Here is a 17,120-nt window from a genome sequence, read left to right as displayed (position 1 = left end):
GGTTCGGATCCCACATATGAGGGCCAGTGACACTGCCCTCCACAGCTAAGATGCTGAACAACAGCTCAACCTGGAGCTGGGCTGCCATGAGTGGCCTGCGACGGCGTAGGCTGCAGCCCCTGTGGCAGTGAGCTGCCATGGGCTACCGTATGTAGCCAGCAGCCATCATGAGCGGCCAGCAGCCGCAGTGAGCGGCCGTCCAGAGGCCGGCGACTGATCTGCCTCGCCCGGGAAGAGCTCAATGATGGTGCCAACTTGGGCCAGTGAAGCAACGTCCTCCACAACAAGACTGAAGAAGAAAACAACAGCAACTTGTCTGCTCCTCTTCCCCCAATTCCCCAGCACTGTTCCCATCCCCCAATTCCCCAATAAAAATCTTTAAAAAAAAAGCATGGATAACGATATCCTGTGCCAATATAGAACATGAAGGCTAGAGTAATTTTATTAACATCTGATAAAGTAGACTTCAAGACAAAGAAAGAGTAGTACCAGAGATCAAGAAAGATAGAAAGATATTTCATAATTATTAAAGTGTCACTCAGAAAGACAAAATAATCATAAGTTAATATGAATCTAATAACAAAGCTTCAAAATACATAAAGGAAATATTTACAGAAAAATTGGAGAAGTACACAATTCCACAATATAATAGGAGATTTTGATACCTCTCTTTCAGCATCTGATGATAGAACAATGAGTCAAAAAAATAAATAAGGACATAGATCAGTGGTTCTCTAAGTGTGGACCAGGGATTCCTGGAGGGTTCCCAAGACCCTTAAAGGGGCACCACAAAGCTAAAACTTTTTTCAAAAGTTATAAGACTTTATTTGCCTTTTTCTCTTTTAATCTGTTATAACTATACAGTGAAATTTTCTGGAGGCTGCAAGACATGATATCTTGTAAACAGATTGAAAACAAGACCCAGCTATCTCCTATTGAGCCTAACATTAAAAAGATTTATAAAAATGTAAAGCAATGTCATTCTACTCACTATATTTTGTTTTGGAAAACATAGATGTTGTTGGTTTTTTGTTTTTGCCTTTTTTTGGTAAAACTTTATTATGTTAACATAATGAATATATAGTGATTTAATATATTTAAATATGTATACTCTTAAATATCTATTTTATATAATATTACATAATATACGATATATAAATATACAGTTATACATATTATACACATAATATTGTATATTATATGTAAATATTTATAGCATATATTTTGCTATAAATATATTTATTTTGCTATAAAATATATGCTATATTTACATATAATATACAATATTATGTTATATTTATTAACATTATTGAATTTATTATTACAGCTTTTGAATAAAACATTGTAGAAAATATTGGGTTGTCGGAAAAGTCATGACGTATTTTCTCTATGTTTTTCATTGCAAAAATGCGTCATGACTTTTCCGACAACCCAATATGTTCTTTTCAAGTTCACCAGATACATTCACCAAGATTGAGCACATGCTGGGTCATAGAACGAGTCTCAATACATTTTTAAAAATTGAGATCATACGGAGTATGTTCTCCGACAACAATGGAATTCAATAATGAAGTGAAAATGAAATCAATAAGGATATGACATCTAGGAAAAAACAAATATTTGGAAATTAAACGATATACTTCTAAATGTATGGGTAAAAGAATCAGAAGAGAAATTAGAAAATACTTCAATCTGAATGATAATGAATATACAGCATATCCAAAACCATGAACTGCAGCTAAAACAATGTTTAGCTGGAAATTTATAGCTCTGAAATACATATACATATATATTTCATACTTTTGAAATATGAAATATATATATACATATATATATGTGTGTGTATATGTGTATATATATACACACACACACACACACACACACATATATATATATACTAAAAAGAAGAAAGGTCTAAAATCAATGACCTAAGATTCTACCTGAAGAAGCCAGAAAAAGCAGCACGAAGGAAAAGGCACCTTGACGCTCCCTGTTCTCACTAGGATGGAGTGGTGCGGCTCTGAGGTCAGTTTGGACCGGGAGGAAGATGGGCCATGTTTCAAAACTCCTCAGATTGCACCTGGGATTAATTCCCTTTGAGATAATTTGTCGTTCCCCACATCCTGATCACAGCAGCCATTGGCAAACTACAGACCCAGGAGACAGGAGAATTTTCCACTGTCACCGCCTCCCTCCAGCTCCCTTTCCTATCAGGGAAGCTCAAGAAGGGTCATTCCTGGAGTTTCCACCTCTCTCTAGCCTGGATCAACCAGGGGACTGTCCCTCTGATTGGGGAACACTTTGTCCATATTCATTCATTCATTCATTCATTCATTCATTCATTGAGCTATTCACTGAATACCTACTATTGGGGAGAGAATATTGGTTAATAAAGTACAGGGATTTTATGACACATCTCTAGTTGAGATCCAGTTCTGCAACTTAACAAGCAACCCAGGCCTAGTTTCTTGTTTTCTTTGAACCTCAGTTTTACCACCTGCAAAAGGGATAATACAACTACCTGCTTCCTAGAGCTGTTAAAGGTTGAACTGAATAATGCATGCAAAGGGCTTCGCCCAGAAGCTGGTGCAGAGCAGGGGTTCCATCGCTCCTCCCAGGCTTTGGAAAGGTTCTGGGGAGATAGATACTAACCTAGCCCCAACCCTGCAGGAGCTCACAAAGTGGTCCCCATTCCTATCCTCGCAACACACACCGCCCATGCTATAGTGGCCTCACCCTGGATCCTCAGATTCTCCTGATACTGGATGATGAAGTACTCTTGAGTCTGCTGCAACTTCTTCAGTTCACTCTCTGTGTCCTGAGTGACCAGTCGCAGCTCCTCAAAAGTCTGGTTGATCTGAAGATGTTTTTGGGACATGGCATCAACCAGGATCCCAGCAGGAGAGGTACCCTGGAGACAGATGGGGGAGAGCGCAGGCAGCAGTGAGGTGGGCAGGGAGGATGGGAGAAAACCTCAGGCCTGAATCCCAAGGAAAAGCCAACGGAGCACCTCTAACTGGGCTGAAACCCCAAAAGCTAAAGTTTGGGTCAGAGGAATTACAAATGTCATTTGTGAGAACTGGTGTAGAGGGAAAGGAGGAGAAACAGGTGACCTGGCACCTTCACAAAGCATAGCAGAAACTTCTCCTGCAGTTCTGGCCTCCACCAGAGTATTCCAAACAGGGTCCATCCAATTCCCTTCAGAGACACTAAAACCCCTCATGTCCAGGAGTCACCTGAGTTTTCCTACTAATGGTGATGACCCCTCATTCCACATTCTTTCGCGAATCCCACGCCACGGACTAGGCTAGGTGCTGGGGACAGAGTGGGGAACAAGGCTTGGGGAACACACAAGTCTTCAGGGCTTTTCTAACAAACTGTTCTCAGAATAAAATCCAAACTCCTTCCCACAGCCTCCACTGCCCTAGCCGATAGCTTCTGCTTACCTCCACACCCAGTTCCACTGCTGCCTAAGCACACCAGCTACTTTCTGTTCCTTGAACACACAGCATGTTCCTGCCTTAAGGCCTTTGCACTTGTTCCATCACTCTGGAACATTCTGGCACCAAATCTTCCTGAGGCTGACACTTCAACTGGCATCTTTTCAGGGTGGCCTTCTCGAAAGGGCCAATTTGAAATAGCACCACCCTTGTCTGATAGTGTCTAGTTCTTGGGTTTACTTTTTCTTCTGTGCCTGCCCCTGTACTAGGATGTGAGCCCCTAAATGTGAGCCCCCTAAGTGCTAGGGCCTCGTCTGTCTTGTGAACGACTAAAATCCCTAGAGCTGTCCAAGAACACCTCAATGGCTGGGAGAAGAAATGACTCCCCCTCTCCCCCCAGCCATGACAGCATCTGTGCCACAGATATGTATTTCTTAATTGGAGCCCAATTCATTTGTACATTTACAGATAGCTCTGTGATTGCAACAAGTCAAGGGACCCAAGAGTTGTCCCAGAAGACCCTGTGACCTGGCTTCTGCCTCCTCTCTGGCTTTACCTATCGGGGCTCCCCACTTGTCTCCCTTCTCCCTGGTTGCATTGACTACCTGCAAGTCTTCAAATGTGATGAGGTGGCTCATACCCTCACAACACCGTTGTTACTTCTTTCTCCACTGTAGTTCGGACCTCCGTTTCCTCAGGACACCCCTCTGTCAGCCTGCCCCAATCTGAGCTGGGTACTTTTCCCACATATGCCCCCTTAGCACTCAGCACACCTCTAACGAGTCTATCATCACCTGAATTCCTTTCAGGAGGGGCCAGGCCTATATCTGTTTCTCCAATCCTAGCCCAGGGTCAGATATACCGCAGGACCTCAATAAATGTTTACTGAATGAACTGCCAGATTCCTGAAATCAGTGTCCACAACAACAAATGAATGTGACCTGTGCTCCAGGCACTATTCTGTGGTCTTTACCTGTGTGATATCATTTTATGAAAGTCATTTTGCTTTATTGCAGATGATGTAACATTTGTACCATCGTCCAAGCAGATGTTTAATGCCTTTAAGATTTTAGAGCAAGGGGGATTAGTTCCTGTTCTGTCTCCCTGGGCCTCTCTTCTCTGAGCTTGCCTGGGTTAGTTCTTCTGACACAGACTTTGGTTTTGTTTCTCCTCACAGACTCCACCAGAGAATGTTTATTTTGGCCCCCACCCCACTTATTGAATGACAAATCTTTTCTCTGGTGGTTTGTAAGGCCATCTCTGACAGAGATTGAGTTTCCTCTGTGTGTGTGTGTGTGTGTGTGTGTGTGTGTGTGTGTGTGTGTGTGTATTTACAGCTTTCTCTTTTGTTTCATCGGTCTTTTTATCTTTTCCTAGCCTACACAGTATCTCATTTAATGCTCACAATAATCCTGCAAGGTAGGTACTATTACTACCCCTTCTTATAATCAAAGAAACAGAGGCTCAGAGAGGTTAATTAACTTATTCAAGTCACACAGCTAGTTAGGAGTAGAGCCAGGGACTGACTTAATTGAAGCCAGGGCGGCGGGGCGGGGTCACTCTATACCTGCACATAACATTGCCCCTCACATCTGCTCATGTCTCTTATTTCTTTGGTGCTCTCTCGTGCCAGTATTTATAAAATACAGTTGTGTCTGGAGAGAAATACATGTAGCAGGCCTTCCCAACTCCTCTCCCCACACCCATGGGACACTTACATTGTTGGCTTCCCGGACCAGCCTCTGCTCATTGTACAGAATGTGCCGGATGCAGCGGACCAGCTCCATGGGGCAGCGGTCATACGTGTTCTGAAAGAATCCAAGGGCAGCTACCAGTGGCCACCCTCTGCACCCACCATGCCTGTTGCAGTGCCATGCTCACCCCTTCCTGGCCTCCAGCCCCTGCCTCAGTTTTCCCTGGGAAGTCTGAGGAATTGTCACCAGACACCTCTGTCTCTCCTTGACTTGATTTCCCCTCCCAGGTCTTCATTTGATTTGCAGTGCGTTAGAAACCCACAGTTTACAAAATACTTCCAGTCTACCATTTCCTTTTACTTTCACATCACAGAAGCCCTACAACATAAGCGGAAACAATGATCCCCGTTTCACAGATGAGAAAACTGATGCTCAGAGAGGTTAAATACTTATCCAGAGGCAAACAAGTGAGTGAGCAGATGAATCAAGACTCAGGGTATCTAATGCTGAGGTCAAGGTACTTTCCACCATATTCCTGTCTTGGGTTCCTATTCTGCTTCCCTCTTTCCCCCAGCTTTTTCCTGTTTCCTCCTTTTTCTGGGATGGACTTTTTATTCCCGGCACTCTGATGCTTGTATTTAAGAAGGACTCTCTAAGAAATACAAGTGAATGCCAGTTAATGCTTGACTGTGATTACCACCCACACCCCTTTCCTGCTTCCACAAAATCTTCCTCCCTCCCCTATACTCCTTCCCCCCACCTCCCATGTGAAGGAGAGGCTGCATCTTACATCTAAACCCTAATACAGCTCCTGCCTTCAGGTCAGTTCTGCTCTTCTCCCACCCCAGTTTAGCAGCTCTCCTACCAAAAGAGCCCCAAAAGGGATGTCTGGTTGCCTCATTCCCTTGTTTCTAGAATCTGTCAGTCTTCCTTTCTCCAATAAAGGAATCTTGACTCAGTCTACCTCCATCCCTTCTGCTTGATCTATCCAGATTGCCATTTTTCTTGGAGACAAACACAGCCCACCCTTTGTTTTGTAATATGCTAAAGGAATCCCACAGGTCTGATTTAGAAAGAGGGGGCGGGAGGGCAGGGCGGGGGCGGGAAGCACAGAAAAGTTGCTGGTAAGCTCAGGGTCACATGGTGAGTCAGTGGCCAAGCCAGGGGGGAAAAGCCAGGGGTTTTGATGCTAGAAGAAGGCAGACAGTACTTCCCTGCAGATGACCCGGAGTTCACACCCACCTGGAGCTGCGTGGCATAGTGCCCCAGCTTGATCTTCAGTAAGAACCCATCTTCCCCGACTTGGTGCTCTGCCTTCTTCTGCAGCTCCTGCACCAGGCCCTCCAGGAGCTGGGTGGCCTGGGCTTGGTCCTGGGGATTTTCCGGGTCAATGGCATCCCTTGGGGGCAAGGTAAGGGAGAGAAGCCTACTGTGGTGCCTCCTGGGCAAGGAAGTCAAGCACCAAGAGGACATGGAAATCCCAGGCTCGTGACTAAAGGTGCTTCAGAGCTCACAAGACTTCTTCCTGGCATTTCCACAGGCATCAGAGTCTAGAAACATCCCCTGTCCCCTCCCAGACTCCCATTTCCCTGTTCCCCTTTCCCAGGAACACGGTCCCTTCCTCACAGCGAGGGACAGACAGGACCGAATCACACCAAACCACAAACAGACCTAAAGGCCAAGGGGCCCCGATGGTAAGGACCCGCGGGAAAAGGCAAGGGCACCTACCACGGCTGGCTCTCGATCCACTGCGCTAAGTAGTGCCGGACCTCGATGGGGAAGTGCTGCCCATACAGCACCTGCATCTGGCGCAGCGCATCTCCCTGCAGCTGCTGGGCTTGGATCCAGCCCGCCATGTCCGTTCACCTAGGGCGAGCAGAGGGCTGAGTAGGAGCCTCCTCAGCAGGGCGCGGGCTGGGCCTACCCTGGCCCTACCATGCCCACCCATCCCCGGACCGCAGTCAGGCCAGGCCCCTCCCTTCCCACAGACACGCTTTCCTGTGCGGGAAGAAAGATCGTGAGGAGGGGAAGGCCGCCCAGCCCTCCAACAAGGAACCCGCTGAGGCTTGGGGAGGGGCTCTCGAAAGCCAGGTGCCCTCCTCCTCTTCCTCTCCCCTCGCCCCACCGGGGCTTCCCCAGAAGGGGGGACGGCTAGAAACTGAAAGAGAAACTCGACGGCAGAGGCCCACGGCCCTCTGGAGAGGGCTGCAAGAATCCCCCTACCCTGCCTCTAAACCCGAGTCCCAGTTTCTGATAAGAGGGGCTATTCCAGCCCGAAGTTATGCCACTGACGGCTCCCACTGGACGGGCTGGGTGCCTGCGGGCACGTGGCTAGGGTTGTTAAAGAGAGAAGGTTGGGGAGACAGACGCACCCTCTCATCGGTGGCGCCCGGCAACTGTGCCCCATGGTCTCCCACTGTCCAGCCCGACAGCGCCCCCTGCCCACTGCAGGCGAGGACGGCGCCCACCCACGGCGCCCTCCCTCCATCCGTGTCCCTTGTCCCTCGTCCGCGCGGCGCCGAAACTCCCTCGCGTGGACCGTTCCCTGCACCCCGCCCGGCCGTCGAGCTCCGGGTCTCGGGGCGTGAGGCCGGAGCAGGAGCCGTGTTCACCGTCTCCGCGCTCGCCGCCCTGGACGCTCTGCCCGGCCACCCACCTGGTGGCGCGGAGCTGTCCTGCTGCGGGGCAGGCTCTGCGCCCGTGGCTCTAGCTCCCGGCCCGGGCTCCTGGCGGCGGCGGCGACGGCTGTTACTACAGGAAGGAGCAGAGAGCAGCGATTTCCTCCTCAAAGGTCAGCTGCCTCCGATAGACCATACACAGCGCGCGAGCTCTCGCCAACACCCCTCCCAGCCTCTGTCGCTCCCTCCCCGCCTCCGCCCTCGGTCGCTGGCTCCCCGGCGAATGCGCAGCGGCGGCCGCTGCCGGGACCCGCGCGGTGAGGCTGGGCGGCGCCGGGCGTGGAGGTTGCCCCGACGGCGGGGTCCCCCGGGAGTCCCAGGAGGCCCTCGCCTGCGGCCCCGGACTGTGGCGGACCAGAAGGGCAGGAGTGGCCGGGGAATGGGGGTGGGAGGGCGGGGGAAAACCCGGGCTCTGGAAATCCCAAACCAGGGCCTCAGTTTTCTCATCTGTAAAAAGGGAGGGAGGAAGAGTTGGACTAGCTGGAGATGCCTTCCAGCTCTGGCGTTTATCATCTTTCAAGGCTCTCAATTCAAAAAAATAAATGTGTGTGCGTGTGTGTCTGTGGGTTGCAGACGCAGCTTTTGTAACTTCAGAGGCAAAGCCGTAGGGAGGGGAAAGACTGGGGATTCCAGAGAAGCCAGCTCACCGCCAGGGCCCCACTTCCCCTCCTTCCATTACTCCCACCACTGTGCACTCACCCTCTGCAGTTGAAACAGAAAAGAACCTTAGCAGTCATATGTTTGGAACCCCCCCGAGATTTTGCAGATAAGAAATGGAAGTCCAGGGAGAGGAAGGGGCTTGCCCAGCATCACACAGTTGTCAGACTATGGTCCATAAACGACCCTGCCCCTCCTCTCCCTAAGCCCAGTCACAACTGAGGCTGCTCTTACCTTCAGAAAGGTCTAAGGAGGGCTGTCTTGAATCCTCACAAGCTCAGGACTGCAGATAGGCCTTGTCGGAGCAGGGAACACCCTCTCTGCGCCTTGCCTGGGTCACAGCCCCTCCCTGAGAGCCCCAGAAGGGGCCTGCAGAGTTGGGCAAGGCTGGACTGGAAGCCTTCCATCCCCTTTGCCCAGCTTCCTTCTCCTCTGGGCCTCCTTCTGCCTGGCAGCTGGTATTGGCACCACCAAGGGAGGGGCCAGCCTGGCTGCCCACTCGCAGCCCAGCTGGGCCAAGACTTCTGTCCTGGGGGGGGATCATTTCTCTCTCCCTCCCTCCATGCCTAATGCCTTCCTGGATTTGCCATTTTCTCTCCATTTCTTTCTCCCCTCCACTCCCTCCCCCCTTCTTGCCCCTCACTCCCTCCCCACTTTGGTTCTTTTTACTTCAGAGAAAAACCGAAGTTTAACACTGCAGAAGCTGGAATGCCTGGGTCCTACACACACACTTCCAGGTCTGGTCACAGTCTTAGTTGGCAGGATCACGAGGAAAGGAATTGAAAACGGTAAAGGAGTGTGCAAAGGATTGAGGAAAGCTTGCTCGTTAGATGTTCCACAGGGGAGCCCTAGGGAGGAGGAAGCACAAGGCCTCCTCCTCCCTTCTCTCCCCACCCTGTGCAATGGCTTTGGCAGGGGAGGGTCAGACGCACAGAGCTAGGGGGTCACCTGTAATGAGAGGCAAGTGTCATCGCTGGAAACAATCATAAAGATGATCTTACAAATGGGGAAACAGAGGCTGGAGAGGGGAAGTGACTTGGCCAGTGTCACACAGCTTGTCAGTGGCAGATCCAAACCCATTGCCACAGGGAGGGTAGGCCCAGCTTGGCACCTGTGCCTTCCAGACCCTCACTTTGAGCAGGTGGGTAAGTCACAGTCAGTGGGGGCAGATTCCTTGGATTTCCAAGTCCTCTGAGTCACATCTGGAGGGCAGAGGACCACTCTTGCCATGCACCCACCCCTGGGCATCTGGAGAGGGTGATATGGGGGTGCCGGCTCCAGAGTGGGGGCTCTGCCTGCCCACTTCCAGGCAGCAGCTTCTCCAGCCTCCTCCCCAGGGCCTGAAGGGGCCTGCTGCTCCAGCTGGCAGCCCTACCTACTGAACATCTGGCTGGGTTGGGCTGGGCTTGGCTAGGGGATGGGGAGTTCTGGGTCCTTAAAAAGCTAGCATTGAGGTGCCAGTGAACAAAACTGGAGAGGTTGGCCTACAAAGATGTGCCCCATTGCCTTCAGAGCCCTCCTCTACCCTCCACCACCACCTTGTGCCCAGTGGTGGCAGCTGTTTTCCTGGCTGACCTCTGGCTCTTCCCAGTTGGCCTCTCAGACTGTGAAGCTCTGAATCGCAGTGTCCTCATTGCACGTTTCCTCCTCTTGTTTTTTGATTCTCCTCCTTTTGGTTCTTTCTCTCTCGGTCTTTGTCTGGTTCTCCATTTAATTCTGTCTGGGTTTCTCTCCATTTCTTTGTGCCTCTGTTCTCCCTTTGAGGCGCAGTGGGAAAGGTAGGCGCTTTGGTGCTTTCCCAGGATAGGCAAAGGCCACCCAAAGGAGTGGAGGAGGGAAGGGTGTCAGAGTTGGGTTGGGGGCAGAGGTGACTGTGGTCACAGCTCCGGATAACACAACTACCCGGAAATGTCAAATTTGGGGTTTCTTTTTGCTTTCAGTCCCCTGGTTTGGTCTCTGCTATTTCTCACCACAAAGCACCCTAGCGGTTTTAGGGACCCACACTATAGAGGAGAAAACTGAGGGCTAAGGAATGGGGTTCAGAAAGATCAGAAACTACCTATGGTCTGGGCTGAGCTGGGGTCCCAGGCTGGCCTCCCCTAACTGCCCATCAGCCCCAATTCCAAGTTGCAGCATTACATGGGGAATAAGGAAGGATTTTTAAAAAGTTTTATGGGAATACATTCCCCCAAAGAAGACTGACCATATTTTATTAGGCGTAATAACGATTCCTAGCTTAGTCTGTAGTTAGCACATCATGCACATATCCTGAATCATGGCACATTTGTGTACCAACATGGTTGCATTCTTCAACTCAACTCATCACTGGAACCACCTGGAAGGTAGGCAGGGCCAGAATCATCCCCTTTGAGTAGTCTAGGAAAGAAACCTGTCCACTGCTATCTGGCCAGTAAGTGCACAGCTGGCTCAAGGACCCAAGTTCCCTGGCCCTGTGCCAGGGTCTTCACTTCTGCTAACTCCAGCACACATCCGAAGAGTGAAGATGTCTCCTTTGACTGGCCTAGCCCATAATTGTTCTGTGGCACTCCACGTGGCCTGCCCATCTCCAAGTCAGCCCATGCTCCTGCTCTATGGAACGAGGCAGTGTGACCTGTGTGTTGGTTTGAGTTTATGGGGGAAGGGAAGAATTTTCCCAAGTCCTGTTTCTGCCCTGCCCTTGGACACCAGGTTAGTGGCGAAGGCCCTGATGATGCCCAGGGAGAATAGATTACGGTCATCTTGACCTAACCATTCCTCGGTGGCAGAGGCAGATTGTACAGAGATGCCTTTGTTTCCTCTGCTGCAAGTCGCTTCTTCAAGGAGAGTTCCTGTTGTGTGGGAGCCAGAGGGGAGGTCAGGTGGAGGTGAAGAGCCTTTCCAAGAAAGCTGGAGGCAATCCAGGAAGGATCTCTGTGTCCAGCAGAGAGGGGAGAGCTGAAGCCCTTGGGCTCTGAAATGGCCTGTTTCACCCCAACCTTGCCTCTGCTGGCACTGTCCACCTCCACTCCAGCTCCCACCCCCAAGGCACCTGGAAGGGGGCCACAGGCCCATGCTCAGCATATACCGAACCCCCAAGACCAATGTCCCTGCCTCTCCCGGGTCTCCTCACACTAGTGCCTCCCTGTAGAAATGCTGCCCCCATTCTTGTCCATGAAGACAGAGCAGGACCAAAAGATGGGCTGTGAGTGCACATGGGGAGGAATTCTGTGTGAATTTGGGGCATGGGTAGGAGCTTCTGGGTCCTGGGTGAAGCCTGTTCCCCCTTCCTGCCTCTGTCCCCTGTTCTCTACCCCTCTTCAGGGAAGTCAATTTACAGTGAAGTCACCCAGAGAACAAACACAAGGCTATCCCGCCTGAGGCATAGCGGCTGTCCTCTGTTTCTGGGAATAGAGTAAGGGGAGGGGTATGGGACTGACAGGGTGGGTGGAAGGGGGAAATCCTGCCTTCCTTTGCCCAGTAGCCCTGTCCACCTGCTGGCATGACCTGGGGTAGGGTGGGGGTAGGGGTAGAATGGGGATGGGGGTAGGGTGGGAGTGGAGGTGTGCAAAATCTGAAATGAGCGCACATTTCCTACCTCATCAGGAGGGCAGGGAGGAGCCCACCCTTATCAGGGGTAGACTCAGAGACTGTTGAGAGAGAGGTGGGCCACGGGCACAGAGCGGGGCAGTTGAGTGGGCATGGTCGCTGTTCTGAGCTGGCTCCCATCCTCATCCACAATGACTACCAGGCCCCTCTTCCCACTGAGCTGGTTTCTCCTCCTCAGCCAACAGGAAAGCTTTTGTGTCTCCGCCAGCCCAGTCTCCGACCTCAAGCCCTCTGGGGGTTGTGTGGGAGAGGCCTTGCATCCCCTTCCCTGCCGTCCCCCACCACTTGCCACTTTCCTTTGTTATGACTGGAGGGGGTTCCTTTCTCCCTGTCTCTGTTTCTCATTGTTCCCTGGTTTCTTACTGCAGCGTCCTACCCACATCTTCCCTGCCGTCTCCTCTAACTCCAAGCCTCAAAAATAAGCTCCCCAACCCCAGGAGCAAGTGGGGGATATGAAGCCCAAATGAAGAAAGGGCCAATGCCCCATCCCCTCCTCACTGGCTCCTCACTGGCTGGCTACACGTCCATTTGCTGCTGCGATGGCACACAAGCATGGGCTTTCCCTTTACTTTCACTCTGGGCTTCAGCCATGCTGTTCCCCCCATGCACTGGCCTCTCTCAACTCCAAGCCTTTGCCCCTCCATTCCACCTACTTGGAATGTCATTCCTCCCTTGGCCACCTGGTGATGTCCTCCTCGCCTTTCATAGGTTCAGCGTGGCACATAGGAAAACACACAGGTCTTGGAGTCCTAAAGACCTGGTGCAAACCCTGCCTCTGTTGTGTCATCCTGGGCACCTGAGTCTGCCTCTCTGAGCTGAGAGGCCTCCTTCATAAAAGGAGCACAGCAAGACCCACATCCCAGGATGGCTGCGAAGACTCACTCCAGTGCCTAGCACATCATAGGTACTCAGACACCTTGGCCAGGAGACGTAGGCATTTTCTCCTCTGCATTCCTCTCGCTTCGCAGTTCTACCTGTATTGTAGGCCTCTTCTTATGGCTCTAACTAGTGGCCGTAAGGGTGTGTCCCACTGCTTGGTACATAATAGTGGCTTCATAAATATTTTTTGGAGTAATGAAGCTTTGTGAAACAGCACAGGGCTACCCCAACCTCTGACGGTTCAGGGGTTTCCTTGCACTAGCGCAGATCCTTGTTTTGCTCTCACACATCCTGACGCACAGCGCCCAGAGGTTCTCTTCTCCACTGCCCTGGCCTCTGCCTACTCTAGTCCTAGTGACCTGTTTTTCTGCCCAGGGCAGCAGTCAACAGTAGCCTCATCTTTGCCTGGTACTGGGCTGACTTTTGAGTTCTTAAACTGCCTGGTAAGCCAGCAGAATAGTGGCTGGGGTGATAATCTGTTCCCTCCTCTGCCAGCCCTGCCCTCTCTGGATAATGCAGCATTGCCCCTGGACTCTGGGTGGAGAGGGCACAGTGATTGTGTCTCAGGAGGCAGTGTGTGTGTGTGTGGGGGGGCGGTCCCTGGGGCTTTGCAGAGAGCCACCCCCTTAGCTCTGGCTGGAAGGGAGACCAGACAGGTGAGGCATACAGGAATAAGACAAACGGAGAGTATGTAAGAATCTCCAGGTGGCAATTCCTGCCAGGACCTGCACATCCATTACTCACACCCCCTCCCCTAACTCCACCCCCATGCCCACTTCCTCCTGGCCCAGCAAACTGGCTGGGGTTAGGCTGAGGGAAAGAAAGAAAAAAAATCTTTTATCAAGTACCTTCTGCAAGCCATACATGATGCTTAGTTACTTTCATAAACGTGCTCTCGTTCTACTTTGTTCTTTTCAAAAAGTAAATTTCCCTACTGTTTTAATAGGTAGTACAGCATAGGGTACAAAATTCCAAAGATTCAAAAGGATATATGGTGAAAGTTAGCCTCGTTTCCTGTCCCCCAGGTCCCCTCCCCAGGGGCAACCACAGTTACTACGGTCTTATGTGTACTCCCAGAAAGATGCTATGCATTTACAAACATATCCTAGATTTTAGCTCCTATGACTTACACATGAGGGAAACTGAGTCCCTCAGAGGTGTCAAGTACTTTGACTAAGGTCACACAACTGGTAGGTTGGCAGAGCTGGGTTTTGGAACCAGATCTAACTATAAAACTCTGCTGTTTTCACCACCCACGCTCTGGCAGAAGTAAGCCCTGGCACCCACAGAGCACCTCCTGAACCATTGACTGTGACAAACCTCCAGTCTGAGGCCCTGGAAGTCTGGGGTCTCTGCCTTCCTGTCTGTTGAGTATCTGATGCCTCCTCTCCATGGCTCCAAGGGTCTGTACTTACTTAATAGGGAGGAATCATACCCCTATGGAAGACGGGAAGCTGCTACGGGGTGTCCTTCCTTGGCGACTGTGTGGCCAGTGGTCCTCCAGGGCCAACCTGATTCCTGGGATTCGGAGAGGTCTGGAGAGGAAAGGTAGATGAGTGTGGGTCTCTGCCTAGAGAGGGTCATGGTTATGGTTCCAATTACGTTTCCAGAAAATGTCCCCATGATCTCCCTGTGTCTGGGCAGAGCTGGGGGAGGATGTGAAGTGGGGGACCTGTTCTTTGTGGCAGCCACATGCCTGTCCATGAGAGCGAGGGAGGTAGGCTGGAGTCAAGCTGGTTGAAAGTAGGCCAGAGGTATGGACAAGGCTGCCCACCAGACTTCCAAACTCTTTCAAGCCTTTCTCTTCTGGGCCAGGCCAGTGTGGGCTAGGAGATGACACCAACTCTCTCTCCTGTGGACATCTCTGCATCTGCACGTATGCCTCTGGGACCTTTCTATGTGGGTTCTCTGTAGGGTTTTTCTGGATCCTAACTTCCCATTCAGTTTTTCCTTCTAGGACTCCTTGTGTGTCATGTCTCAGTCTGGTAGCCCCTCAACTTAGGGGACTATGTCCCTGAGGCCCAGGAGAAGGGGGTCTCACCTCATCTGAATGAGCAAGTAGGGAGAGGTTAGGTGTCAGACCTTTCGTCCCATCTCAGGTTGACAACATTCTTGTTTTGCTGAGGTAATCACCCAGAACATTACGTCCTTTGTGTCTGTGCACACAGCCAGCCAGCTCTAGCTTGGTGCCTAGTGGTCAGTCAGAGATGTGCTAGGAGATGAAGAATAAAGAACTGTCCCTGCCCCATCCTCCAAGGCATTCAAACTAGCACCCTGCAGCACAGCAGCTGAGGCAGCTGGACTGAGTCCTAGTTCTGACCAGTCCTAGGAAGAGGGGTATAAATCTTAGCTGTTACTAAAAACAATAATGCAAGTTAACAGCTCTACAGTGCTGTACAGTGTTGGAAGCACTTTATATGTATTAACTCACTTAATTCTCACCATAATGCAAGGAGGTAGGTCCTGTTACTATCACTATATTACACTATGGAGATGGAGGCAAAAAGCTTGCTCGAGGTCACACGGCTCAAGGAGTTGACAGTGAGCCTGGTTTTAGACTCTGTGCTCTTAATTACTACACAATCCTCCTGGTGTCCATTTCTATTCCTAGAGCGTAGGGTTTGTTCCTCAAATATTTATTGGGTGTCTGCTCTGGGCTGGGCATGAGGTGGGGTTTTAGGGGGAATGGGATCCTGTGTCTGCCATTGGGGATAGAGAGACATGTAAACAAACAGTCCTACAACACGAGAGGTGCCATAATAGAGGCATAAATGTGTGGTGGGCAACAGGAAGGGAGAGGTTAATACTGCAAGGAGTAAGTGTCACCGAAGGACAGACATCAAGAGGGCAGGAGGACATTCCAGGCAGAGAGAACAGCATGTGCGCTGGTATGAAAGCTTACAAGGAAGAGAAGTGTGGTATGCCCAAATGTCCAAACATCACGGACTGTGACTGTCAGAGAGCTCAGGGCTGGTGTTTCCGTCCAGCTTCCTGCTCAGGCTTGTCTTCCTGCTCCAGCTCCAGCTCCAGCTCCAAGCACTGTGCCAGGTGTTGGTCCAGAATGTGGAATAGAAGCAGGAGCCTGGGTAAGGGAGAAGGCCTTTGTGATCAGCTACAGACACAAAGATCTTCGTGGTTGGTGTTATTCTGGAGACGAAGGGACGGCTTCTGGGAAGCGCTGCCAAAGGAGGATTATGGAAGAACTTGGGGTCTTGCAGATCTTGTTCATCCCTGGACATAAAGATGTTCAGACTGTAGGGTAGGGAAGCTGTGAGTGTATGTGTAGGGTCCCTCTGCTCCTTGTGCACCTGCAGCTGGGGTTCTGGAGATCTGATATGCCTTGCTTTGGTGCTAGCCCTTGGAGGGTTGCCAGGGAAACCGTTGGCTAGCTCCAGAGACGTAGTCAGAGGCGAGGCGAGTGGATGACTCAGGTTGCCTCCTCAGACATCGCATCCCCTCCCCATTACACAGAAAAGGGTCTCAGAGACCTCGTTCCCCTGGATCCTACAGAGGTGATTCTGCTTATGCTTCCTTCTTTGAATAGGGGAGTCAGCTCCTCCTGTAGCTCTGACTGGTGGGAGCCAGCAAGGTTCCCCTGGGAGGGAAATGGTGTCAGACGCCCCTGTCCATCATAGATTCACTCTGGAACAGTGGACCAATCCAGTGGGCCTGAGTGAATGTAAACTCCTGCAGTGGCGGCAGGAGCCTGGCTGAAACGCCCTCCAGGGAGCAAACCCGGGATAATTATTGATGGGCCAGCAACGGACTTCTGACCTCGGCCAGAGAGGGACAGGACCCGGAACGCGGGCCTCAGCCCTGGGGAAAGGAGGTGGGCGGGCAGCGAAGGGCGGGGGGCAATCCACGCGACCACAGCAGTCTGGCCAGAGCCCTGCTAGTGGTGGTCAACCCTAACCAAGCAAAGCAACATGTGCTCGTGGCCCGTGAGACCTGACCGGGGAGCCGAGTGGAGAACCCACCCGACCTCGGCAACAAGGGGCTACGCACTGCACCGGCCTCCCGGAGCGTGCAGCCACTTAGGGTGCGCGGAGGGGTATCCGGGCCCCTGCAGGGCGGCTGCAGAGCGGGTGCAGGAGACCGTGGGGCTTGCGAACGCGCGCCGGGCGGAACCAGGAAGCGGCGCGCGCCGGCGCGGGGCGCGCTCGGGGTGGCGGGAGGCGCGCGCGGCC

The 17,120-nt window shown here is 51.4% G+C and overlaps 1 protein-coding gene and 1 long non-coding RNA gene across 3 annotated transcripts in view; both read right to left on the bottom strand.

The window, feature by feature from the left end:
- The window catches only part of STAT5A (signal transducer and activator of transcription 5A), a 35,309-nt gene extending 26,262 nt beyond the window's left edge, over nt 1-9,047 (bottom strand). The window contains exons 1-6 of one of the 2 annotated variants that reach the window (XM_019667059.1): nt 8,704-9,047; nt 7,791-7,885; nt 6,863-7,000; nt 6,377-6,533; nt 5,159-5,248; nt 2,737-2,911 (exon numbers count right to left, since the gene is read on the bottom strand). In XM_019667059.1, the coding sequence (XP_019522604.1) occupies nt 2,737-2,911; nt 5,159-5,248; nt 6,377-6,533; nt 6,863-6,990 (550 nt within the window). In that variant the 5' untranslated portion in view covers nt 6,991-7,000; nt 7,791-7,885; nt 8,704-9,047. Of the gene's footprint in view, nt 1-2,736; nt 2,912-5,158; nt 5,249-6,376; nt 6,534-6,862; nt 7,001-7,790; nt 7,917-8,703 lie in introns of those variants that run through there. The other variant, XM_019667057.1, reaches the window with a different exon arrangement.
- A 5-nt stretch (nt 9,048-9,052) lies between these two features.
- Nucleotides 9,053-16,991, bottom strand: LOC109395762 (uncharacterized). The gene is made up of 3 exons (XR_002126721.1): nt 16,911-16,991; nt 15,836-16,015; nt 9,053-14,468 (listed from the first exon to the last, which is right to left on the bottom strand). It is a non-coding gene; the product is annotated as an uncharacterized LOC109395762 (long non-coding RNA).
- Between the last annotated feature and the right edge of the window lie 129 nt (nt 16,992-17,120).

Source organism: Hipposideros armiger, unplaced genomic scaffold (assembly GCF_001890085.2).
Source record: "Hipposideros armiger isolate ML-2016 unplaced genomic scaffold, ASM189008v1 scaffold_482, whole genome shotgun sequence".
Taxonomy (NCBI): domain Eukaryota; kingdom Metazoa; phylum Chordata; class Mammalia; order Chiroptera; family Hipposideridae; genus Hipposideros; species Hipposideros armiger.
Note: the sequence above shows the minus strand (reverse complement) of the source record. Positions and strands in the feature narration are given on the sequence as shown.